At 53.6% G+C, this 25,189-nt stretch overlaps 2 protein-coding genes and 1 non-coding gene across 5 annotated transcripts; 1 reads left to right on the top strand and 2 right to left on the bottom strand.

The window, feature by feature from the left end:
* Positions 1-3,179: 3,179 nt before the first annotated feature.
* Positions 3,180-9,518, top strand: FOSB (FosB proto-oncogene, AP-1 transcription factor subunit). 2 transcript variants are annotated; one of them, XM_022585358.3, is made up of 4 exons: positions 3,180-3,849; positions 5,771-6,100; positions 6,371-6,478; positions 7,480-9,518. In XM_022585358.3, the coding sequence occupies exons 1-4, from the start codon at positions 3,724-3,726 to the stop codon at positions 7,939-7,941; spliced, it is 1,026 nt and encodes a 341-aa protein (XP_022441066.1). In that variant the 5' UTR covers positions 3,180-3,723; the 3' UTR covers positions 7,942-9,518. The 2 variants fall into 2 exon arrangements, with proteins under 2 accessions (XP_022441066.1, XP_089758819.1); XM_089902693.1 differs by having other exon boundaries at positions 3,763-3,849; positions 5,683-6,100.
* A 3,614-nt stretch (positions 9,519-13,132) lies between these two features.
* TRNASTOP-UCA (transfer RNA opal suppressor (anticodon UCA)) lies at positions 13,133-13,219 on the bottom strand. Its single transcript has one exon. It is a non-coding gene; the product is annotated as a tRNA-Sec (tRNA).
* A 3,110-nt stretch (positions 13,220-16,329) lies between these two features.
* On the bottom strand, positions 16,330-24,577 carry RTN2 (reticulon 2). 2 transcript variants are annotated; one of them, XM_022585357.2, is made up of 10 exons: positions 24,379-24,577; positions 22,671-22,715; positions 22,078-22,548; positions 21,712-21,972; positions 19,276-19,483; positions 18,766-18,904; positions 18,550-18,619; positions 18,377-18,423; positions 17,160-17,218; positions 16,332-16,887 (listed from the first exon to the last, which is right to left on the bottom strand). In XM_022585357.2, exons 1-10 carry the CDS (start codon positions 24,410-24,412, stop codon positions 16,806-16,808), a joined length of 1,416 nt encoding a protein of 471 aa, XP_022441065.2. In that variant the 5' UTR covers positions 24,413-24,577; the 3' UTR covers positions 16,332-16,805. The 2 variants fall into 2 exon arrangements, with proteins under 2 accessions (XP_089758817.1, XP_022441065.2); XM_089902691.1 differs by lacking the exons at positions 21,712-21,972; positions 22,078-22,548; positions 22,671-22,715; positions 24,379-24,577 and adding an exon at positions 21,007-21,095 and having other exon boundaries at positions 16,330-16,887.
* Between the last annotated feature and the right edge of the window lie 612 nt (positions 24,578-25,189).

Raw genomic sequence — 25,189 nt, 5'->3', positions numbered from 1 at the left:
ATGTAGTCATGATAAATAATTTTAAAGATGTCTTTATGGAGAAAGAGGCCCACAAAGGCAAAAGTGCCTGGACCCATGAAAGCTATAATGGGATCTTGTGTGTCTCTGCTTCTGGTCACGTCTCTATGAGGGTCTGCAAAGGTCACGGTTCTATGAGGGTCTGCAAAGGTCTGCATAGCTTTATTTCAAAAACAAAATAAGGCCTTCCCTTGTGGCGCAGTGGTTAAGAATCCGCCTGCCGATGCAGGGGACACAGGTTTGAGCCCTCGTCCCAGAAGACCCTACATGCGGCAGAGCAACAAAGCCCTTAAGCCACAACTACTGAAGCCGGCGCGCTTAGAGCCCGTGCTCTGCAACAAGAGAAGCCACCACAATGAGAAGTCTGTGCAACGCAAGGAAGAGTAGCCCCCGCTTGCTGCAACTAGAGAAAGCCCGTGCGCAGCAACGAAGACCCAATGCAGCCAAAAACAAAATAAATAACTTTTTTTAAAATTAAAAAACAAAACAAGTGCCTGCAATGTGCCAGGCATGTTCCCAAAGCTTTACTGATATTCATTTCACATAATCCCCTCACCAGCCCCATGAGCTGGGCATTATTCCTGCCCTCCTTTCCCCAGCGAGGAAACTGAGGCTCCAGACATCACTAGCTCAAGTTCACCCAACTACTAAGTGGTGGGGCCAGAATGTAAGCCCAGGCCACCTAGATTCTGGGTCTGCCTGTCGGGGATTGAATGTCCAATGTCTGCATGAGTGTGACCATCTGCGTGTGAATATATCGACATATATAACTCATTTAATAATAATTAAAAGCAAAGGCTCTGAAGCCCCGCAGGCTACATTCTTATCCCAGCTCTGCCACTAATTTGCTGTGTGACTCTAGGCAAGTGACTTCACCTCTCTGGGCCTCCATTTCCTTGCCTGTAAAATGATAGTTCCTACCTCATAGGAGTGTTGTGAGAATTAAATAAGTTAATATGAGTGCTCAGAAGAATTACTCTTGTTATTGTGTGTGAGGAACACCACGTGCATCTATAGTGAGGATGTGTGTGTCATGTGTGTTGGTAACCATGTGAAGGTGTGTGTTTCTGTCTGCAGGTGTGTGTGTGCGTGAAGCTGTTTCTCTGTGTGGCGGTGTGTGTTGCTGCTTGTGGCTGAATGCCTGCGTGCCCCTGTGAGTATATGTGTGGATGTATGGGCCACCTGGGGCGGGGTGTGAAGGTCTTTGGGCAGCTAGGGTAGGTATTTGTGTGTCTCCTTTATTCCGTGGGAGAGGAGATGAGGGGCTTGGACAGGACAGGAATGAGGGGTCACTCCCTGTCTGATGCTGGGGCCGAGTCACTGCCTGCTGGTGGTTGCCGTGTCATCTCCTAGTCCCTATCCCTCCTCCCAGACTGGTTGCAGACAGAGGGGGCGTGGGGGAAGAGGTGTTTGAGGCTGGGCTTTTGTCTGGAAACCTCAATCTCCCTGTATTGTCCCCCTGTCCCCTCAGCCTTCCAGGTCTCCCTACCCCTCCCCCACTATTGGGACAGAGAATCAAGACTCTCCTGGGAATTAGGAACCACGCAACCCCTCCAGCTTGGCTTCATACCTGTTGTGTGACCATGAGCCAGGCCCTCCCCCTCTCTGGGCCTGTGGGATTCAACAATTTTAAAGTGCTTCACCCTCTGTGCCCTGGCTGGGCCAGGCTCTGCCCTGGGAGGGAAGTGCCAGGAAGTCGGGTTTCTGATGCAGCTACTGAGATCCTTACCAGTGGATGCCTAAGAGTTGGAGGCTGTGGTGTCTGAAATACCCTAATTAGACTCTTGAACTACATTTCCTAACTGGGTGGCTAGGTAAGCAGCTTTCCCCTCTGAGCCTGGGTTACAACAGTGTACGCTGTGAGCAGACAGGATAGGTCTGCAAGGCTTATAACTCCTCACCAATGGAACTGTCATTTAAACAATCCCAACACCCAGGTTTTTCAGGGAGTTTCACTGAACCAGGCAGCTCTCAGAAGTCAGGAAGAGAATAGGAATCCTGGGTTTGAATTTCTTGATGGGATGGGATGAGATGGGATCTTGGGCAAGTCACAAACTCTCTATCATTTTCCTCTTTTATAAAATGAAGATTTTTCCTCCCTTAAACTTCCAAAGCTGTTTTAACGATTGTAAATCTTGTATTGAAAGGCTTAGTACAAGAGCCGGTATTTGGTAAGTGCTAAATACATGGCATTTATTATTATTATTTCATCATCATCATTATTATTACTATTATTATTTATTATGCCCCCACACACATACATTATTTCTGACTACGGATAGAATTATAAAGTAGAAAGGAGAGGTTAACCACACCATCAGCAGGAGGGACACTTCACCCTGTTTTATTCCCCATCCCCACCAAACCCGCGTACCTCCCAAACGCCGCCGGATCTCTGGGGGCAGCAGGGTCCAAGACACACATCCTTTGTCCATCCGGGAAAAGTGAAGCTGAAGCTCAGAGAGAAAAGACATTTTTCAAGGTCGCACAGCCAGTCAGGGCAGAAGCTGGTATGAGCCTCGGGACTCCACCCCCACTTCCACTTTCACCTGGAGCATCACAGCCCCTCCCACCCGGTTCGGGACTCAGTTTCCCCGCCTATGTGACTACACCACAGAGCCAGAGCTGCTTTTGGAGATTGACCTTATTCTTGAGAGAGAGCGCTGCACCACCAGGGGAAATGGGAGGGGCGGCCAGAGGTGAGGGGGACCCCCATCTGGGGTCTTCCCTGCGGGGATCCTCCGCTGGGTCAGTCTAATAGCCTATTAATATCAGCCCCCGGGGCGGCGCTGCACTGCGCAAGCGCGGGCAGGTTCCGCAGGCGCGCGGGGCGAGCGCACGAGCGAGCGAGGGATTCCCTCTGACGTAATTGCTAGGATACCAAACAAACACTCAGCGGCGCCGGCCAAGCTCCTTATATGGCTAATTGCGTCACAGGAACTCCGGGGAGACCAGGCCGGGATCCCCTCCCGCCGAGTGCTTCAGAACGCAGCCCCCAAGACCCTCAGGGCCGCGAGGGTGATGCAGGTGATCAGATCGAGGCCAGGGCAGGCCTGTTGCCGGACGGTGCGTGGCTGGGTTCACCAGGGCCGGAGATATTGAGAAGTTCGCGGAGCGCGGGAAGGGTGACGTAAGCAGGGGGGCCGGGCCCCGGGCATATAAATACAGCGGCTCTGGGCTTCATTCATAAGACTGAGAGCTACGGCCAAGGCTGGGATACGCGGAGCTGGGACTTGATTGTAGTGGTTCTTCGTCTTGGGGGCTGTGAAATTCAGTTTATTATTTTTCCGGAAAGTTTTTGGAAGGATTCTTCTAGATAATTCTACATTTTATTTTGGAGGATCGACTTACTTTTTTTCGTCTTCCTTATTACTCCCCTCCCCCCGTGGGACCCGCCGGACGCGTGGAGGGGACCGCACCCGAAGCAGATTCTGTACAGCAGGACAGAGCTTTCCGCCTCTGGGGGAGCGATCCCCCCTCGCCCCCGGGTCCTACGGAGCCTGGACTTTCAGGAGGCACAGCGGCATCTTGTGGGGGCCTGGGCACCGCAAAAGAATTACACAGAAACTTTGCCTTTGTTGGAGCGGGACGCTGCCCCCATCCCGAGTTTCCCCGGACTTTCACCTTTCTTTCCCCCACCCGGCCATAGCCTTGGCTTCCCGGCGACCTCAGCGTGGTCACAGGGGCCCCCCTGTGCCCAGGGAAATGTTTCAAGCTTTCCCCGGAGACTACGACTCCGGCTCCCGGTGCAGCTCCTCACCCTCCGCCGAGTCTCAATATCTGTCTTCGGTGGACTCCTTCGGCAGTCCACCCACCGCCGCCGCCTCCCAGGTAAGTTATAGAGGGTTGGGGTGATGCTTTGTGGTTTATAATTTTTTTTAAGTCAAGGGTGGAGCGAGCAATCCCCCCACCCCAAATAAAGACGCGTCAAAATCCAGGATCTGAGAGGGGATAGGCTCACGGCGCACTCTGCAAACTGCAGAGTCCGGACGTGCTTGCAATTGGTTGTGTGCGTGGAACGCAGGGAGGGAGCACAGAGGGGTGAGCTTTGGGGGTGGGGTGAGTACGCCGTTCAGTGCAACGTGTATGAGGTAGCAGGGCTGAGAACTTTTAGCCGGCTCGGGGACTGCCCCCCACTCAGGTCACCAACCTGAAGCTAGCGCGGTTAGGCAGGTGGGGGAAATCCCGGGGAAGCTTCCAGTAGCATCCTCCCTTTTTCCTCCTCCATCCGAGCGCCTACTCCGGCGCCGGGTCACCCTCGACCCAGTGGGAAGGCGGGCCTCGAACCCTCAGTGGCGCTGCCTCCGCCTCCTGCGCGGAGACGTAACGGGGAACCCGTGCGTAACGGCTGACGCGCTGGAATCCTCCGTCTGACGCGGGGCACGCACGGCGCGTGGCGCCCCCTTCGTCCGCCCCGCCCCTGACGTCCCGGGAGCGTTCTATTTTGGAACGCCGGGGCCACGTTGCTAAGGGAGGGGGCAGCCCGGCGTTCCGATTGGCCGCCGCGGCGCAAGCTTTGGCCAATCAACTTTCCCTTCCTATTTGTAGGGTGCAGTTTCCTTCCCCCAGTTCGTCCCCGGAACCCGTGGTTCTTCGGCACTAGGGTCTCTTTTACGGGCCTCTAGAGGAAGAGCGAGGGGATTCCTGTTGCCACAGGAGCGATCTTCTGCGATCCAATGAGTCCGCAAGGACCTTGCCGGGATCCTGTCCCTCCGCTCTCAGGGTCAGAGGGTGTCTGTGTGCCGGAATTTCTTTGGGAGACATAGTGACCGTCACCCACTTCTCCAGGCACACACAGATACATTCCCACTCCTAATGCTCCCGACGCCGGGTGTCTCCGGTTTGTCCGAAGACAGGACTAGAACCGCTAGCCCTAGGCGAACCAGCCAGGTGGTCTCCAGGAGCCCCGCCCCCTCTGGGTTTCCAGGATGCTGATTGGCCAGCGAGCCAGCCTGTCCCTCACCACGCCCCCTGGGAGAGTAGTTAAGCCTTCCGAGCAGTTCTAGGATTACATTTTGGGGGTGGGGGAGATGAACGGTGCTTGGGCTTGGGGTCTCGGGACCTACACCACTCCACCTCCGCGACAGTCTGAGGGAGCCTGGCTGCTCACTTTCTCTCCTTGTCTACCCACCGTAACCTGTCGCTTGTCAGTCTCACTCTGGGGAGAGACAATTACTTGAAACGTTGTTCTAAACTCCTAGGCCCGTCCCCCAACACCCTTTTAACTGGGACCCCCGCCCCTGCACGGGGGTCTCATGGACCCTCCAGTCTCTCATCCCCTCGCCCAGAGGGGTGTGTATATGTGTGTGAGTGTAGAGGGAGGCTTAGCCTAAGGCCTCTCCCTCTCCCTCCCCTTGCCTCTGGGGTGGGGGTGGGGTGTTGTGGCTGTGTGTGTGGCTGTGACTCCATCCCGGGGGTTCTGTCACCCGGCTGTGTCCAGCCTCCTCCCCACCCCCCACACCTAAGAGTCACCAACCCGGGGTGTGATTCACCACCCGCTGGAACCGTGCAACCTTTCCCCGAGGAAGAAGGAGGAGGTAGAAGCCAGTTGCACAGAAATCCTCTCATTAACCACTGCGTCACGGTGTAGGGGAAGGGTGGGTGTTGTGGCTTTTTGCCTGTGACACACACATCCACACCCGCTGGCCCTGTGCTCACTCACAGGGTCGGTGTGTGTATGTGTGTTGGGTGTGTGTGTGTCGGTGTCTCTGTTTGTGTGTCTACGCCTGTGTGTGTATGTGTCACCCTGTAGGAGTGCGCCGGTCTTGGGGAAATGCCCGGTTCCTTCGTGCCCACGGTCACCGCGATCACAACCAGCCAGGACCTCCAGTGGCTCGTGCAACCTACCCTCATCTCTTCCATGGCCCAGTCCCAGGGGCAGCCACTGGCCTCCCAGCCCACAGCCGTTGACCCCTATGACATGCCAGGAACCAGTTACTCCACGCCGGGCATAAGTGGCTACAGCAGTGGCGGAGCTAGTGGCAGTGGTGGGCCTTCCACCAGCGGAACCACCAGTGGACCTGGGACTGGACCTGGGCCCCGCCCAGCCCGAGCCCGGCCTAGGAGACCCCGAGAGGAGACGGTGAGTAAAGGGCATCAGAGCTTGCTCTGGGTGCAGGAGCAGGGGTGGGGGCGGGGGAAGAAGCAAGAGAGGCAGGAACTTTCCCACTGTTGGGGTGAGGGACCATCTGCAGCCTCAATGCTGCAGAAACCCTATCATCCTCCCCACAGTCAGTGAGGTCTAGAAGGTTCTTTTCTGACTCCTGGGGATTCTTGAAGAAGAGGAGTTTCGGGGTGGATGGGGAGGAACACATGTCCCCCAAATCTCACTATCTCTATCTCCCCTACTCAGCTCACTCCAGAGGAGGAGGAGAAGAGAAGGGTTCGCCGAGAACGAAACAAACTGGCAGCAGCAAAGTGTAGGAACCGGCGAAGGGAGCTGACTGACCGACTCCAGGCGGTGAGGATGGTCCCTGGGGTGGGGTGAGGGTATGCTGAAGGGGGGCTCTCTCCCCATCTTCTGTTACCCACCACCACCTGTGCCCTTATCCTGGACTGAGAACCAGAGGTTCCACATGTGGAACGAGATACAGACGGGGTCACCCAGCTCATACACGCAGGCTCTCACCTACTCCTGGCTGCTTCCTGTCCCGGTTTATGACCCCGGCTCCCCTCCACACACACACACCACTTGCCTGGCCTTCACTTCATCCTGAGGGGACATATGAGCGAACTTTAATAGAGGGGCGCTCCAGTCATTTCCCCTTTTTGGTCTTGGGCAAGTGATAACCCATTTTTGCCTCAGTTTCTCCATCTCTTCAACTCCTCAGTGAATCTCCTAGGTTCCTGCTAGATTTAACATTCTGGAGAGTCTGTGAAACGAAATTCTTTGATTCTATATCAATTCCCCCACCACCTGCCCCAGCCACCCGTAGTTCTCAGAGCTTGGACTGGTGGCCTCTGCCACGATGCCCCTCTATTTTCATGCCCTACCTCAGTCTGAGAGTTTTCTACTTTATACTTGCAGGGGTTTCCCCGCTAAATCAGGGAAATTCTTTACTTCCCTGAGCTACCTGGTCTCTTCCCTGGGAGGCAGAGGGGGAAAAGTAACAGAGGGGAAGAGGTGGCCTTAGAAACATATGACAATCGTTCACTCACTCAACAAACCTCTGAGTGCCTCTTGCAACCAGAGACTTCCTATGTGTACCTGGCTCTTTCCCAACCATCCACTGGACAGATGGGGAAACTGAGGCTCCTAGAAAGCAAGACCCTTGCCCCAAGTCCCATAGCACACCAGGCCTCCATCTCAGGGGGTCTTTCAGTCCAGAGCTGCCTTCCAACCCTGGGCCTCCGCAGTCAGTCTAGGAGAGATGGCTTCAGCCATGACTCACCTTCTCTAGTCGCTCACGGCCTTTTTCTCCTTCCTTGCTCTTCTCTGCGACCTGGCCGCCCGGGCCTCAGGAGACAGACCAACTGGAGGAAGAAAAGGCGGAGCTGGAGTCGGAGATCGCTGAGCTCCAAAAGGAGAAGGAACGTCTGGAGTTTGTGCTGGTGGCCCACAAACCGGGCTGCAAGATCCCCTACGAAGAGGGGCCCGGGCCGGGCCCGCTGGCGGAGGTGAGAGATTTGCCGGGGTCAGCATCCACTAAGGAAGATGGTTTCAGCTGGCTGCTTCCGCCCCCGCCACCACCGCCCCTGCCCTTCCAGACCAGCCAAGACGCACCCCCCAACCTGACAGCTTCTCTCTTTACACACAGTGAAGTTCAAGTCCTCGGCGACCCCTTCCCCGTTGTTAACCCTTCGTACACTTCCTCGTTTGTCCTCACCTGCCCGGAGGTCTCCGCGTTCGCCGGCGCCCAACGCACCAGCGGCAGCGACCAGCCTTCCGACCCCCTGAACTCGCCCTCCCTTCTCGCTCTGTGAACTCTTTAGACACAAAACAAACAAACACACAAGGGAGAGAGAGATTTGGATGAGGAGGAGAGAGGGGAAGAGACAAAGCGGGCGAGTGGCCTCCCTGCCTCTCCTGTCTGACCCTCAGCTGCCACTGCCGTCGGACAGGAGGACTTCCTTGTGTTTTGTACCGCCTCTTGTTTCTGTGGCCCAGCGAGACCAGAGAGCTGGTGACTTTGGGGACAGGGGGTGGGGAGGGGATGGACACCGACCCCCCCGGCTGCCTGTCGGCCGTCTGGCTTCAACCCAACCTCTGGGGATGGGGGAGTGGGGGCGGGGGTGATGCCCACCTTTGGGCTGGAGGGAAAGGGGTGCTGGTGGTGGGCTTTGGGGTGAGCTGTAGTCCTCTGCAGAGAGGCCCAACAAGGAAATGCCACAGGACCCCCAAAGAGTCTCCCACGCCCACCCTTCAAGGGGTGACCAGGCTGGTTCTCCCTGCTCGTCCCCCACCACGACCTTAGCTTATTTATCCAACATTTCCATGTGGGTAGATCCTCCCCTGAATTGAGCCCCCCTTTAAAGGGAAGTTGATGCCCCCCTATGATGATCCCCTTACCCCACCCCCGACCCAGACTTAGTCTGAAATGTGAACCTCCCTCCCTGACCGTCCAGCTGCTCCCCCCCAGCGAGACGGGCTCTGATTTAAATTTCCTGAACCCTAAGGATCCCCCGCACATTCAGCCCCCAGCCCTCTTTTTGGATTACAGTGTTAGCCTACCCTCCCCCACCGCCCGTCAGCCTCCCCTCCGGGCCTTCCTTGTTGGGCCTCTCTGATTCCCACCACATCACAGTGGGTGCTGTGGTGCCTGTCCCGCGGGAGTGTTTTATACTGTGAAATGAGTTGGCCGGATTGGGCGGCGGGAGGAGCCCGGTGGGACAGAACCCCTCCGGAGGGACTGTGCCGCCCACTCCCCAAAGCCCTTCCGTGGTCTCCCCTCCCCCACCTGCCTCCTTCCTCCCCTCAAAATGAGTTTGACTCAAGGGGGTGACAGAATCGAGAGGGGCTGACACTTATCCATTCGCGTGGCCTCTCTCCTCAGGACCCCTGCCCCTCCCCCCAGACCAAGCCCTGGCCTTTTCCTTTAAGGCCTGTCACCCTAACCCAGCCTAGGACGCCAATTTCTCCCTCCCCTCGGCACCCCACATCCTTTCTAGAAAGGGAGCAAGGGGAGATTGCCAGGGGGTCCGACGTTTTTCCGGAGAAGATTTAAAGGCTGAGGCTTTGAACCCGAAGGGGCTGGGCTCCCGCCGTCCCAGCTTCCCCTCCCCCTGCCCCAGCCCCAATTCTTGGTTTCGGCTCCCTCCCTCCTCCCCCCGCCTTTCCCTGTGTTTCACCTCATGAGAATTTTATCATGAGGCCAATTGATATTTTTTAATATCGGGTGGGTCACGCCGCCCTCCGTGCTGCATGGAGAACATTCCACTGCCCCGTCCCGCAGCTCCCGCCCTGAACCCAGAGCCCCCCCCCCTCCCGTGGCTATTTATCCCTTTCCTGATTTCCGAAAGGCACTTATATCTATTATGTATAAATAAATATATTATATGTGGGTGTGTGTGTGCGCGTGAGTATGTGAGAGCTTCTGCAACCTTGTTCTAGGTCATGTTGGCCCTCAAAGCCATGCCGTTGAATTGGAAACACTGCTTCTGGAAACTTCGAGGCGGCCTGTCTTGGGCTGCCTCTGTCTCTAGCTGTCTCTTTTCTGATTGTCTCGGCCCCTCTGGTTGTTTTCTGGCCGTCTTGGCTGTCTCTTTCCCGAGTGTCCCTTCCCCTCTGTCTTTTCTCTACCTGTTTTTACTTGACCGTTTCCATCTGACTGTCCCTGATCCTCCAGCGGTCTTCCGACTCCGGGTTCGTTGGGGACCTGAGATTTTATTTTTGTGAGTAAGCCTGTGGGATTATAGATTTTTGTAATCTGTATCTTTGAGGATTCTGGGTGTGTGTGAAATTGTGAGCAGGGCCTGCCGCTGCAGACCACAATTTATTGAATATCCAACTACCCCCACCCCATGCTGTATTTGTGATTCTCTTTTTGTATTTTGCACCTGACCCCTGGGGGGGCTGGGGCTGGCTGGCACTGGGCCGCTACCCTCCCCTTCGTGGTTCTGCACTGTCGCCAATAAAAAGCTCTTAAAAGTGCATCCACCAAGCTTCAGGGTCTGTTTGCTCCTGACACCCATCGCCTGCCTTCCTTTCAGCATGAAGGAGTGAGGTTAGATTGCTATGGGACTGCACACGCACACACACACGCTGGAACTCTTACTAGTGAATCAGCCAACAGCAGGATGGAGGGAGGCTAGACAGTCAGGAGGACTTCCCACACACACAGGCTGTACCTCCTCCTTGAAGAAGTAATGAGGCAGAATATAAGCCATGAGGTGTCTGATACCAGAATGCTAAAGGTCAGGGAGGTTTCCTGGTGGGGGAAGAATTTATACAGTGAGCCCCCTACATACAAACAAGTTCTGTTCCGAGGGGGCGTTCGTTAAGTCCAATTTGTTCATAAGCCCAACAGAGTTAGCCTAGGTACCCAGCTAACACAATCGGCTACATAGTACTGCACTGTAATAGGTTTATAATACTTTTCACACAAATAATACATAAACACAAAAAATAAAACATTTAAAATTTTCCAGCACAGTACCTTGAAAAGTACAGTGTACAGCACAACAGCTGGCATACAGGGGCCGGCATGGAGTGAAGAGGCAAGAAGAGTTACTGACTGGAGGAGGGAGAGGAGGTGGGAGATAGTAGAGCTGAAGGATCGTCAACAATAAGAGACGGAGGGCAAGCTGCAATTTCACTCACGCCTGACGTTGATGGCACAGGTTCTGGTTTCTTGCTGGCTTCAATTCTATCTACCCTCTTGAAAAAACGAACCAGTGACGTCTGGGTAGTAGCTCTTTTTTGCTAGTCATCCAGTGATGTCTAGGTAGTCTCTCTGTTTTTCTCGTCATAGATGACATGGCAGCACTGGATTGCATTCTGAACGGCTGCTGCAACCTTCGTGCATCATTGCACATGGACTAACTTACATGATTAGGCATGCAAATGAATGTTCACATCTTTGAAAACTCACAACTTGAAGGTTCATATGTAGGGAACTTATTGTGCCTGACCCTGTAATGTTCTGGGAATTGTCTGAGCAAAAGTTAGAGGTAGAAAAAGTTTATGCTGCTGAAGACCACTCAGGCATATGGCAACTCCTCAGGGTTATATGAGTCACAAAACTTGGATCACTTTTAGAGTGAAGATCAGTTGCCTTTTGCTTTTTCACATGATCACTTCTTCTGGGTTTGGAACATATTGGGGACAAACCAAGATTGACTAAACCAAAACCACTGCCACTTTGTCCAAAGATACAGCTGAGCCATCCCCATTGCAAGAGCCAAACCTGCTCTCATTTGCATAGCAGCAAGCACTCTGGGAATGGAAGTACTGGTCCAGAGGTCAGGTGTCTTAGTAAATGACTAAGCAGGGGAATTTGTCAGGATGGAATTACTTAATTTCTTAGTTAATTCACAAAATTTGCTAAGCATTTATCGTGTGCCCAGCCCTGTGCTGGGCAGGGTTGGGGATACTGCAGAGACTGAGACAGCCCCAGGCTCCCCCCTCCTAAGGTTCACAGTCCAGTGGGGGACACAGACCTGTTCATAGTCAGGGATGATCTAAATTGGACAGGGTTGGGGGAGTCCATGGGACTTGAGGGGCCCAGTGGAGGCACCTAAGCTGACCTGGGAGTCAGGAAAGACTTCCTGGAGGAGAGGATAGCTAAGCTGAGCCTTAGAGGATAAATAGACAGCATAGAAGGGAATAGAAAAAGGCTGAATCTAATGAAATAGTGAGTGCAAACAGCTGTGAGTGGGGAGAGGGCTTGATACATTGAGGGAGCTAGAGGTTCACAGGCGCTAGAACAAAAGGTGTGAAGAGAAAGGTTACCAGGGAGCAGATTCTGCAGGCTGAAATTCCAGTCTAAGAGTTTAGATCTTCTTTTGAGGGTACTGGGGAGCTCTGGCAGGTTTTGAGCATAAGAAGGTCAGGGACAGGTTTGTGCTTTAGGAAGACTCCTCTAGCTGCCAGGTTGAGGGTAGCTGGGAGAGGAAGGGGGCAAGGATAAGGCAGAAGATCAGAGATGAGGCTAGGGTGAGGACACTGAGATGTGAGGGGGAGCCTGGAATAGGACCAGGGCTGTGGGAGAGAGAGGAGGGGAAGGATTCAAAAGACTTTGAGGAGGCAGAACAGACAGGACGTGGTGAGTAGCTGATTTGGGAAAGACAGCACAGGGCAGTGGTAAATAGCATTGGCCAGAGGTCTGAGAGCCCTGGGGCTGGAGGCTTCCCAAAGCTGGGTAACCTTGGACAAGAGACTTCATCTTTCTGAACCTCAGTTTCCTCAGCTGCAGAATGGGGCTGAGGGGAATCAGTGAGCTAGTACACGCCAGCGCTGAGCGCAGAGTAAAATGCAGTTATCACCATCTTTATCGCTGTTATTGGGACCACCCTGTTTCCCCGCCTGGAATATTCCCCCTCTCTGCTGGCTAATCCATTCTGTCATCCTTCAGGTGTATATTCAGCTATTACCCTGACACCCTACCTGAACTCAGGTCTCCTTGTAAGATGTCCTCATAGGTTCTGTGCCTGCCTTCCCCGTACTTGTCACTTTTGTAGCTGTTAATTTTTTTTTTTTTTTTTGTAGTTGTTAATTAAATGGGTAATTCATTAGTGTTTAAAGTTTGTCTCCTCCACTTGACTGGGAGCACCATGAAGTCAGGGTCAGGGTTTTGTCGTCACCAGTGTGTCCCCAGGACCGCTCAGTGCAGGGCCGGGCATAGAGCAACCACCCCACAGATACTTGTTGAATGAGTGAATGAATGAATGAATGATCACATGAATAAATATTTGCTTAGTAAGTGCATGCGTGATTAAGTACATGAGTGAGTAAATGAATAAGTGAGTAAACAAGTGAAGGGGAGGAATCCAGGATGACTCTCAAACTGTAAATATCCTAGAACAGAGAGTGTAGACGAATTTTTCTTAATCTTTTGGAGTTCTTTGTTATTCGCGGAAAAACAGAAACGCATTGCCAAGCGCAGAAGTGAATTATCGTTTTCGAGGCCAACTCGTACTCTATGACGGATAGCTTGGATAAGAGAACAAAGTGGGACGCCCGAAAGGTGGAATTGAACCACTCTGTCGCTAGACAGCTACAGGTTTGAAGCCTGCACCCCAGACCACTGAGGATCATCCGGGCGAATAACTTTCCTTCCCACACAGCTATATAAAACCCATAAATTTCCAGTCTTTTAACCTATGGTGATGTAGTTTCGGAGAGTGTGAGACTGTTGACTTTAATATACATAAATTCTCCCAAGCTATTTATTACGGTGCATATCCTTCCAAAATGTTGAGTTTGCCTCATGAGTTGAATCATTGTCGCTTTAGAAACTGTCTCATTTGCATTGCGCCGCGCATTCTGGGAAACGGCGCCAGGGGACCTGGAGCCCTCCCTTCTGGCTGTTAAAGGGCCGGAAGCCCCTTTTTTCCAAGTAAGAAGTCCATTTTTTAAGAGAAAAGATTCATAATTCGGCATTCAGAGGCCCCTTTCCTGAAAAATCCGAATTCGAGTGGGTGGGTTCCTGCTAGAGTCTGATTTAGCCCAGCCCCGGAGGCTCCGAGCTGGCGGCTATAGGGCTGGGGCGACACCTGCTGTTCTTTTGTGGAACTTCAGCGATCTACAGAGCCCTACGTTTTTTCACATGTTCAGTGAGCACCTAGAGTCCCAGACGCAGTCCTAGGTTCTGGGGATGACAGAATTTCTGTCCCCATTGAGCTTAGGCACTAGAGATCATCAGTTTTTGCATCTGCATTTTATGGACGAGGAAAGTGAGACGTAGAAACGGATAGTACCCTACCCTATCCACACAGCCCATCCACTTGGGAGAACAGAACTTGTGCCATTGTAATTATATTATTACAAAAAAAGTGATCCTTTTAAAATCCAAGTCAGTGATCCTTTGACAGTATCATTCCCCGAAATGAAACCTTCCCAATGGCTCCCGTCTCAGAGTAAAAGTCAAAGCTCTCATCACAGCCTTACAAGCCTGATGATTAGACCTTTGCACTCCTCGGACCCGATCTCCTACTCCTCTCTCCTCATATACTCGGTTTCTGGCTCACAGATCTCTTGCTGCACACATCAGGCATGCTCCCTTCTCAGGGCCATTGCGTTTGTTGATCCCCCTGACTGAATCTCCTTTCCTCCGCATGTTCCCATGACTCACTGCCTCTCTTCACTCTGGCCTCTGCTTAAATATCACTACTTAATGAAGCCTTCCCTGAGCATCCAATCTAAAATAGCAAGCCCTGTCACTCTATCCCCTTCCCCTTCTGGACTTTTCTCCATCACCCTGATCACCACCTGCCATATTCTACTTCTGTTTGCTTATTGTCTGGCTGCTCCCGCTAGAATATCAGCTCCATGAAACCGTGGACTTTGTTTCGGTGGATTTTGTTTGTTTGTTTATTTGGCCACGCCGCGAAGCTGATGTGATCCTAGTTCCCTAGCCAGGAACTGAACCCAGGCCCTAGGCAGTGAGAGCACGGAGTCCTAACCACTTTGGTTCATTTCTATGTCCCTGGTACCCAAAGAGTGCTTGAGCACTTGCCAGACGCTCACTAAATGTTTGTAGGATGAATGCAAGAATATTATCACTATCCTTTTCTGAGCCTCAGTTTCCCCATCTGGAAAACAAGACTAGTGCAACTAGGGGGAATCATAAAGAGCAGCTGGCTATAGAAGCCTGACATGGCACCAGGCAACTGGCAGTCACTCAATAAAGGCTGTTTCCATCTCCAACCTGTTTCTTGCCTCCAGTGGGGGTACCAAGGATGGGCTTGGGGGCTTTAGCCATTCCTGAACCCATAATCGCAACCAGTCCATCTTCCTCCTTTCTTTGAGATGGACAAATGGACACTTTGTCTTATGGAAAGTATGAATAAAAGTATCTTTAGGAAATGTTGCTCTTTTATTTGGAAGTTTAAAACACTACCCCTGCTTGGCAAATTCAGATTTAAGAGAAGCCCCCCTAAGTCCTGTTTCTTTCAGTTAGCTAGCTGCTGCTAGGCAACCCCTGTATACAAAACCCGAGGCTGTAACTACTACTCCTGTAACATCATTATCTATCTCCTAAAATGTGACATGCATCACAAGAGGCAAGATTTTAGGTGATGCACAAACATTTTTTTTTTTTTTTTTTTTTTGCGGTACGCGGGCCTCTCACTGTTGTGGCCTCTCCCGTTGCGGAGCACAGGCTCTGGACGCGCAGGCTCAGCGGGCCCAGCCACTCTGCGGCATGTGGGATCTTCCCGGACCGGGGCACGAACCCGTGTCCCCTGCATCGGCAGGCGGACTCTCAACCATCTGCACCACCAGGGAAGCCCCGAAACATTTTAAATGGTAATAGTTTCGTGTTTAACTGTTATCTTCTATTTCTGGCAAGCGATACTGACTTCCTTGGTGGTGGAGTAACATTTCCTTTTAAAAGACATTTGTTTTATTTTTTTAATAAACCAATTTAAAGAAAAAATTAGGCAAATAGCAGAACAGGTGATATAAAGATCATCAAGGTCCTGAGGGCTGACTGAGGTTTGGGAAACAATGTCATAGCTAACAATGCAGCTTCTGTTTACTGGACATTTATTCTATGCCAGGCCCTGTAACAAGGGCTTTACATGTAGGTAGTTTATGGTGACAATTTTCTATTTGAGGAAATGAGCCTTCAAGAGGTGAGTTCACTTGCTCAGGGTTACGCAGCCAAAAAGTGAAGATGATTCAATCCAGGTCTGTGGGTCTTTAGACTCCAGTCTCCTGCCTCCTCCTCCCCCAGTTTAGTTTTGGAAACTGAGGCCCAAAGAGGCCACGAGGCCCTGTGCTTATTCCCAAGGCAGTTGGAATGGAGAGAAACGGGTGGAGAGGTTGGAGAGAGAGAAAAGACATGGCTTGCTGACTGACTAGATGTGGGGGGTGAGGGAATAGGAGTCCAGGGCCATACCTGGGTCTCTGGCTCGGCAGGAGGGGATGTCCCTGAGTGGGAAATCAGATAGGACAAGGAAGAGGTTTAGATATGTTTGAGGGGGGAGTCTTCCATTAGGCAGTTGGATACATGGTTCTGGGACTCAGGTGAAATGGTTGCCCAGCAGGGAGAGTGTGGGGATCGACTCGCGATGTCTGCCTTGAGCACAGGAATGGAAAGTGGCTGTCAAGGTTTGGCTAGCCCTGGGATCAGCCAACTCTCAGATGGCAGAGGGGAAGTTTCTTCCTCCGCAGAGATGGGGAAGGTTCCTCCTTGAGTATCACTTACCTGCTTTTCAGTACAGGAAGGTGAAAACTGGACGGGGCTGGAAGCACAGGAGGCCTTGGGTTTTCCACAGAAGTCTTTATTACAGTGTAAATCCAAGCTCAGGCCTCCCCTGGGCCCCATGCAAAGCCCCAGCGTTGGGGCCAGTGGCATCCAGGAGACACCACCCCCTCACGGCGCCTCCAGCGGTGGGGTCCCGGAAGTGCAGGGCGTGTGCCCTATCTAGGCAACTACAAGTCCCAGCAGGCCCCGTGGCCAAGGTGCCTCGCCTTTCCAAGACTCCTAGAGCAGAGCCTCTTGGGAAATGTAGTCCTGGCCACTCAGGCAATTTGCGCAAACTCCCTGGTGTGAGCGATCCTGACACCCACTGGGAAATGGCTTGGGATGAGGCAGGGAGAGGGTGGGGATGGAAGGGAAATGGAGGAGGGCAGAGGGCTACAGGGGGTGGGGGCAGGCGTCCCGCAGGCAGAGGCACCCCTTTCATTCGGCTTTGGCTTTGGATCCGGAGACTGCGGCTGCTGCCGAGGCAAGGGCTCCGGTCCCTGGGAACTTAGCTCGGATCCTGAGGGAGAAACAGGTGGAGTCAAGGGGTGGGGCAAGCGACAGGATAAGTAGTATCTAGGAACTAAAAACTCGATGGAGGAACTGAGTGCCCAAGCCAGCCCCTGCCCTCCACCTACTGGCCTGAGATGGAACTGTCTCTCACCTTTTAAGAAAAGCAGGCACTCAGCCCCAGGAGATTTAGGGACAGGGAATATTGGGGGTGGGGGCGCGGAGGAGCACTCCCAAGTTTTCTCATTCCCCAGCCCATCCGTCTCTACCACATGCCCTTACTTAGCTTTGATGTGGCTCAACTGATTCGTCACCAATCCCACATACTGGTCAATCTGGGCCTGGGGAGACAAGAAGGGGTGAAAGGAGAGATTGGAGGGGGTTCTTCTCCCTTTTTCATTAAGAAAGCTGCTTCCTCCCCCACCCCCAGATCAGGAGTTGGGAGGAGTGGCCCACCATTCCACCATCAACTCTAAACCTGATAAAATACCCTTGGAAATCAGAAGTCCAAGGTGAAGTGTCAAGTCAATTGGACCACACTCTGTGTGGGAAGTGATGTCAGGTAGACACACAAGAATCTGCCAGTGGCTTTGCGTCCTGGGAACTACTGTTAATCTTTGAGTGAGTTGTGTGTGTGTGTGTGTTTAGGGGCAGCGTAAGAATAGAGGGCGTTAGTGTTGGTTGTCGCGTCCCTGAGTGGATTGATTTAAATATTAGTTTAATTCAGTGTTAACTGACTTTGCGAGCCTCGGTGATTCCGGCATGTGAGGGAGTTAGGGCTATCTCCCTGGCAGGAACATGTATCGTTTGGCTCTCAGCTGTGCCGGAGAATGTCAAAAATGGAATGTTGGTCCATCTGCCTGTCTCTGGATAGGATATATGTCAGTTGGCCCTGGTTCTGTCAGTGTTCTGGGCTGGGATGGGTGTCAGTCAGACCCAGACTATGTGTAGGGATAGATGGCGTCAGTCTGTCTGTCTGTCTGCAAATGGAATATGTGTTTGTCAGTCTCTGGTGGTATCAGGGGAGACAGGGTATCGGGGTATCAGGAGAAGGCATTCATCTGTCTGCCTGTTTCTGGCTAGAAAGAGTGCTGTTCAGCCTCATGCTATGTCAGGGAGAGAAGACACCAGTCAGGCTGCCTCTCTGGAGGTAGGACGTGTCAAGGCAGACCTTGGATCATTGTTGGGGAGAAGCATTAGTTAGTCTACCTGCCTTGGGTTGGAATGTGTCAGATCCTGGCTCTGTCACAGGCCACCTATCGAAATGCCTGTCTCTGGCTGTGGAAACAAATTAGGTAGACTCTAGCTGCATGGAGGAGAGGCAGCAGGCAGACCACCTGTGCCTAGCATGTGTCAGTCAGAGCCTGATTCTGTCAGGGGTGGGAACACCAGCTTGTCCTCCTGTCTCTGGCTGGGACATCTGTCACGGACCCCGGCTGTGTGTGTGTGTGGGGGTTGTTTGGCCGGGGTACTGCCAACTGAGGGCCTGTCGCACTTACCTGGTGCTGCCGGTACAGCAGAGGGACTGTGAATAAACCGATCACTCCTGCGGGCACAGAGATGGAGGTCAGGGCTCTCCAGGGAGATTAACAGCTCCATTCAGAGCCCTGTCCTCCAGCAGACCCCAGCAACCCACCTCCCCGCGCCGCCCCTCACAGCTTTCCCAGCTCACCCAGAATGAGAAGAGTCAAACCATTGAAGACGGCACCCACGAAGGTCAAGATGTAGAAGAGAAGGGCCAGCTGAAGGTGAGGGTCGGGGTCAGCAGAGTCTATGGGGTGCACCCTGGGCTGGGAACTTCCCCAGCAATGGCCCTTCTCCCCTCCTCCCCCCAGGGGCAGGGAGTTGAATGTTGGGACCCAGGAGGGAGTGTGGGGCTTCGGGGCACCTTGAGGGAATCCACGAAGTCTTCTACCAGAAAGAAATGCCGCAGCTGCATGGCCGTAGAGACCACACAGGAGGCAATCTGTTGGGACATACGTTCTGTCTGCTCCCGAGTCAGGGTCAGGTCCACATCCAGGTAGGCCCTGAGAGAACAGAGGTGTGTGAGGCCACTCAATGGGTGGATGGGACCCAGGCTGAGAGGCGTGGCTGAGTCAAGGGCAAGAAGTGAGGGTTGGGGAGTAAGGCCAGGTGTAGCGTGCTAGGGTGTAGGTCAGGGTCAGGAGACGGGATCAAGGATTAAGGGTAAGAGGTTAGGGTCTGAGGTTACGGCTGGAAGTCAAGGGTCAGAGTCTGGTTTAATGTCAGGGTCAGGTTGGAGTCAGGAACAGGAACAGGATGGGTCAGGGCCAGGGTGAGAAGTCAGTGCCTGATCTGAGGTCATGGGTCATGACTTAGGGTCAGCGCTGAGGTCTGGACAGAGGTCAGGGTTGGGGGCCAGGCTGCAGGCTCTCACTGGAAGGGGTTGGCGCCGTCTCCCCGGTGCACGGCCTGCAGCACTTTTCGGTAAACCCTGAGAGAGATGGTGCCGCAGAGCAGCAACAGGGCCACATGGGCCGCCACGGACACGATGCTAAAACGCAGGAGGCTGAGCAGGGAGACCATGAGGCCTGTGAAGACCACTCCTGACGTCCTCGTGTCCTTCCAGTACAGCAGGTCTGCCACTGTGGAGGGAGGGGGCGGCAATCAGGCTGGGGTTTGGAGCTGGCCCGGCTGACCTCCTGACCTCCTATTTCCTGTCTCGGGGCTGAAACATCACCTCTCGACACACTGTCAGAGCCTTAACCCAATTTCCGGATTTTTATTTATCTTCTTTTATTCCATGCTTGCCTCCTGGAAAACCCAAGTTAACTGTCTAGCAAGTCCGCTCAAGCTTACTCCTGCCCATAGATAATGTGTGAACACAATTTTGGGTGAAAAATCAATCTTCTGCATCATGCATATCTCACTCTATTTTCCTCCTAGAATTCCCTCCTAGTCAACGGGAATAGCTATTAATTCATTCTTTTAAGGGCTACACGATATTCCATGGTGTGGCTACACCATCATTCATTTTATTCAACCATGCAGCTATTGCTGGGTCGTCTACTTTGTTTCCTCCCCCATCCTCTTCCCCGACAGTACTACAAGCACCAGTCTCCTGCAGATATTCTGACCTCCGGGAGGTTATATTTCTGAGATAGAGTGCCAGGGGTCGAATCGCTGGGTAGACTAAGTATGTATTTTTGAATGTCATAAATATTATCAGATTGCTTACTAGCAAGAGTGTAACAATCCTTATTTCTATGAGCAACACGCAAGTGATCTTTTCCCAGCATCCTGCCCAGCAATGGGTGTTATTGTTCTTTTTATTTTTTGCACCCTGACAGGTGTAAAGTCACGTCTCCTTGATACCCCTACCATCACATACATCGAAGTCCTAAATGTATTAATAACATCATCCTCCTTCTTAGGCCCTAACTCAAACTTCTGACCCCTTTCAGAGATCCTAAACTCACCTCCCAAGCCCAGCCTCTGTCCTGATCAGTGACCTTTGGACCTCAACGTTTCATCTCACTCATCTTAACTTTTAACAGCCGTCCCTATAATCGGCTCTGCTTTGAGCCCCGAACTGAGAGCCCAGTACCCTGCCATCTATTTCCAGACAGTCTCCATCCTCCCACCCTTAACTCCAATCAAACTGACCCATCCCAACCAGTCCCCCTCAGAGTCTGACTCTCCTCACTTCTGTATCTTCCCTATGCACATCCTCCCATCTACCTCTAACTAGGGTAGACCTCCCCTCAACCCCTCCCCTGCAGGCTCCCCAAAGCCTGAGCCAGTGGTGGGGGAGGGGCCGGGTCGCCTGAGGCGGGGGCTAAGTTTAGGCACGATGGGGGGAGGGTGCCTCTCAGGCAGCTGTGCTGGCTTGTCCAGCTACTGAGTGACAGCACCGCCTGGGCCTGAGGCTGGGGGAGGGGGCCTCGCTGCTCTTGGGCCCCAAAGCTCCGGCTCGAGAGAGAGGGGACCCCATACTCCCTCCACGCCCTCCCTAGACACCCCCGCAGCCCCTCAGCCCCAGCCTGCCGCTCTGGGGAATCTGGGACCAAGAGGAAACATCCTCCAGATTTGAGGGCGATAAAAGTGAATCTGGGTCCCTTTCCACGGTCCCCCAGCGCCCGCGTCCCAACCCGCCCCGAAAGCCCACCTTTACTCCCCATCTCGGCTCCGAGTGAGAGGCTACAGACACTGCTGCTTCTCAGGGATTTTGCCCACTTCAGTGGAACCCGGAGGGAGGGAGTAAGGGGGCGGGGCCCCTTTGTACCCAGCCAATGACTCTCCATTGAGGTGGGAACAATTCCAAAACGGGGTGGCTCTCTTTGTAAACAGCCAAAAGCAGTGATGTCTATAACCTACCTATAGGAACCGTTCGTGGAGGCTGAGCATACTATTTAAAGTAAGGCGGGGTCTATTTACAATTGGCCAATTCATGTGGTCAGGGAAGAGGAGAGTTTTTAAAACGCACGGAGTTTACTTTTACTTGCCCGGTGGCCACGTTCAGAAAAGAGCATTATTTTTTCAGCGATTTGGCCTGTCCAAAATCAGCCTCTAGGGGGAGCACTCCAAAAGAGGGATTATATTTTAGCAATTAGCCAATCCTAATGCTTCTTCCAACTTCTCAGGTGGGAGGGCTAACTTCTCAAGTGGGAGGGGGAACCATTTAAAAAGAGCCAATAGCAATCTCAGGTAACGGGAAAATTTTTTTAAAGGGTGGAGTTTACAATGTCTTGCCAGTAGCAATACCTCCTCGCTTCTCCATTCTCCTCCGTTCCTTCCAGAGGATGGTCCCTTTAAAAATCAATCCTCCACCCTCGCTGTAGTCCAAAGGAGCACGTTCCCTCATGCACTTTACCTAGAAAGTGTGGTTCCAATGTGAATTCTGATTGGTCCGTGCTATGGAGGCACTGCCCCGTGATTGGCTCCCGCTCCAGCCCTCCCCACGGCTCTTCCTCCTCCTTCTTGTCCAGCGAGGGCTCATCTGGCCAAGAGTTCGAATCCCGAGATCGATGTGGAGATGGGGTACGGGCCTGAGGGATCCCAGAGCCAGGGCTGGGCTGTGGAGTCAAGACTTCAGGCGGCGAGGACTGAGCGAGTCCGAGTTGTAGGTCCAGTTCTGGTGCGTTAGAGAGAGAAGGCTGTGAGCTTTCACCATGGAGGTGCCCTAAGGAGAGACCACCCACCCCTGGTGGCTTTGGTCCCAGCACCTGGGACATCTCACCTTTCCCAGCCTCTCCAACCTCTGATCCGTCGGGCTCTTCGTCAGCCAGCGGGGTGGAGCTACTGGTGGCAGAGTCCTCCCCGGACCCTGCTCCCCGGGCCGCCCAGCCCACTTGGTCCAGTTGGAGCCCCAGGTCCTCCAGGGGGCGCTCAGCTGGAGGGACAGAATCGGGGTGACCACGGCGCCCAGGCTCCGGGGATTGGCTCAGGCTGGGGATGCTCTCCAAGCTGTCGCCCAGGCCAGGTTGCGGGGGCGGCTCTCGCGGCTCCGAGACTGAGCGGCCCTGGGGCCGTGGGCGGCGAGCAGCTGAATCCCTGCGGGCCCCAGAGCCCAGCACGCCATCGAAGGCGATGTAGGAGAAGGTCAGCTCCCGGGGAGTGCCCCAGTCCTGCGATGTGGTCTCCTCCTCGTCTTCCTCTGAGAATTCACGGGCTGTATGCAGCTCCCGAAAATCCGAGTCGTCGTTCCCTCCTGCCATGAGCAAAGGAGGGCATGAACTCCTCTGACCAAGACCCTAGCCCACTCCCCTTAACCCCTTTACCCAGCTGTGAGCCCCTTCAAGTCCCACTCTCACACCCTCCCTCTCTGCTTACCTTCTGTGGAGTCAGGGGTAGAGGAAGCTGTAGACGGAGCTTCTTCTGCAAGAGGGAAAGAATCAAAGACTCTTAGAAGCTTAGATTGCCCGAGTTACAGAAGTAGTGTGCTAGTCCTGGAAACCTGTCTGAATTAAGGAATCTTAGAGTTTTAATTACAGGACCTCTAGAACATTCTGTATACAGACTGTAAAACCTTAGTATCCCTGCTGTCTGAAGCTCAGTCTTAGAAGTTCAAATCCAGGAATCTCGATCTTAGTGTCTTTAAATTAGGGATTTTAGGAGGCTTCAATTAATTAATTCTTTCAACAACCATTAATTGAGTGTTTAATACATGCCAGGCACTGTTTTAGATCCTGAGGATACAACTGTGAACAAAACAGACAAAATGTCTAGTCTCATAGAGCTTACACTCTATAGGGGAGATAGACAGTAACAATTAAACTTATGATGTTGGGTGCTAAGTGTGTGGAGAAAAATTAAGGTAAGGGAAGAGAAAGTAAGGGGGTGCTATTTCAGACAGGTTGGTGAGGAAGACTTCCCGGATGCCATTTGAACAGAAACCTGAATGATGTGAGGAAACCATGTGGATATCTAGGGAAGAGTCTTCCAGGCAGAGGGAAAAGCCAGTGCAAAGGCCCTGAGGCAAGCACTAAGCTTTGCATATCTGAGGAACTGAGAAGTGTGCAGATGGGACTGGAAGAGGGTGACTGATGGGGAGATGGAAGGGAGATGAGGGCAGAGAGGAAAGGCGGGGTGGGGTGGGGGTGGGGAGATCACGTAGGGCCTTCCTTTGTAAGCCCAGGTAAGGACAAGATATTAGAATGTTGGGATGATACTCTAAAATGTTGAAATAACAAATTCTCAGAATTTTGGCAGGTTGACTCCCAAGACATGCAAGTGGCGAGGTCGGCGTTTCAATCCCCAGCTCTCAGAACCATAGGGGTGTGAGACAGAGCATGTTAGACAAGGACTGTTAGAGCCCTGGGCTCAGAAATCATAAGGCTCAGGCAAGGCGTTTTCAATTATGGAATTCAGCCTCTCAGAGTTAGCTTGGGGCTTTGCCTACAGGAGATGCTCAGTACCGTTTGGAGACTGAAATCAGATGCCCCCCCGCCCCCACCTCGTTTCTTCAGCTAGGGAATAGGAGGCCAGGAATCAGAGACCTGGTGGTAAAACCTAAGGACCCAGGAGTCCTAGTCCCAACCCAGGGATGGCTGTATCCCGGGGACAGGGGATTGTACAATTCGGGCGAGGTCGGGGCTGCCTCTGAGTCTGGGGAGAAAACGGAGGTGGGATGCGAAGATGGATGATGCGGGGGAAGGGGGGAGTCAGACCCTCTTCTCCATCGTGGCTCTACCCCTCTATTCAAATCCCCTCACCGCTGGCTGTGGCCAGCACCAGGGCGAGGGGACAGCTCCCGGAGAGCTTCCTCATCCCCGGGCGGAGCCCCGCGGCACATTCAAGGGCCCAGAGCGCCCCCCGTCGGCTATCTCAGTGCCCCCAGCCTCTGCCCAGTCTCACTCAGGTTGTCCGGGTCAAGTCGCCCCCATCGCCGCTAGAACACGGTGGGGAGGGAGAGCTTCCTTTGTCTCCTTCGCTTCCTCCCCATCTCGGCTCTCCCGCGGCCCAGGTCGGAGGGGAAACCAGGGAGGAGCCCACCCGGGCCTCTGGGCCCCACACCAGGCCTTAGCCTCCCCCTACTCACTGCAGTGGGCGAAGACCGGCAGGACCTGCCCCATGGCCCCCCTCGGGCCTGCATCGGGACCCCCGCCCACTCCGGCCACGCCGCCCTGGGCCTGGGGCCGCGAGCGCTCATCTCCGCCGCGCCCAGGACGCTGCCGCCGCCATCCTCGCTGCCTCCTCCTCCCGGGCCGCTCCAGCAGCCGCCGCCGCCGCCGCCGCCGCCACCGCCGCCGCCGCCGCCGCCCTCGGTTCGGCTCAGCGGTGGCGGGCGGGGCCGCTGTGGGGCGACTGCAGCGCGGGGCCCGGGGGCGGGGCCAGAGAACGGGGGGCGGAACATGAGGGAGGGGGAGGGGGAGGGGAAACACCCGGGAGGATGGATGTGGGCGTGGCCTTCCTAATAGAGGGGCGGAGCTAGGACCGTAGGCTACCTGTCGAGAAGGCCTGGAAGGCGGTCTGAAGGGCGGGGTCTAGACAGAAGAGGGCGGGGCCTTTAGGGGGAGAGAAGCGGGACCGAGGGTAGCGTGAGGGGCTCCGGGAAATGATGATGAAGGAGCCTAGGCGGAGAGAGGATGGGGGCGTGGATCTCAGAGTGGGTTGGGGTGGAGCTAGAGGTAGCATTGAGGGGAAGGTATAAAGATTTTACCGCTGAGAGGTAGAGGTATAAGCCTAGATTCTCAATGGGAGTGGGAAAGGGGGCGGGGAGAAACTACTCGGAAAGTTTTGAGACAAGGGGAGGAGCTCAGACTTGGGGAGGTTTAAGCCAATTTAGAATTGTTCAGAGTTGGGTGGGGTCAGTCCGAGACTGAGGAGCTAGAGGCGTGGCCTAGAGGGAA

Source organism: Delphinapterus leucas, chromosome 20 (assembly GCF_059928025.1).
Source record: "Delphinapterus leucas isolate spDelLeu-1000000601 "Yukka" chromosome 20, BTC_Dleu_Yukka2, whole genome shotgun sequence".
Taxonomy (NCBI): domain Eukaryota; kingdom Metazoa; phylum Chordata; class Mammalia; order Artiodactyla; family Monodontidae; genus Delphinapterus; species Delphinapterus leucas.
Note: the sequence above shows the minus strand (reverse complement) of the source record. Positions and strands in the feature narration are given on the sequence as shown.

Bases quoted from the DNA above. Each gene is read 5' to 3' on its own strand.
- FOSB (XM_022585358.3), top strand. From the start codon at position 3,724: ATGTTTCAAGCTTTCCCCGGAGACTACGACTCCGGCTCCCGGTGCAGC. The intron at 3,850-5,770 runs GTAAGTTATAGA...GTCACCCTGTAG, and splicing joins CCACCGCCGCCGCCTCCCAG to GAGTGCGCCGGTCTTGGGGA. The intron at 6,479-7,479 runs GTGAGGATGGTC...CCCGGGCCTCAG, and splicing joins TGACTGACCGACTCCAGGCG to GAGACAGACCAACTGGAGGA.
- RTN2 (XM_022585357.2), bottom strand. From the start codon at position 24,412: ATGGGGCAGGTCCTGCCGGTCTTCGCCCACTGCA. The intron at 18,620-18,765 runs GTGCCCCGAAGC...CCTCACCTTCAG, and splicing joins ACTTCGTGGATTCCCTCAAG to CTGGCCCTTCTCTTCTACAT. The intron at 17,219-18,376 runs GTAAGTGCGACA...TTGTCTCCCCAG, and splicing joins TGCTGTACCGGCAGCACCAG to GCCCAGATTGACCAGTATGT.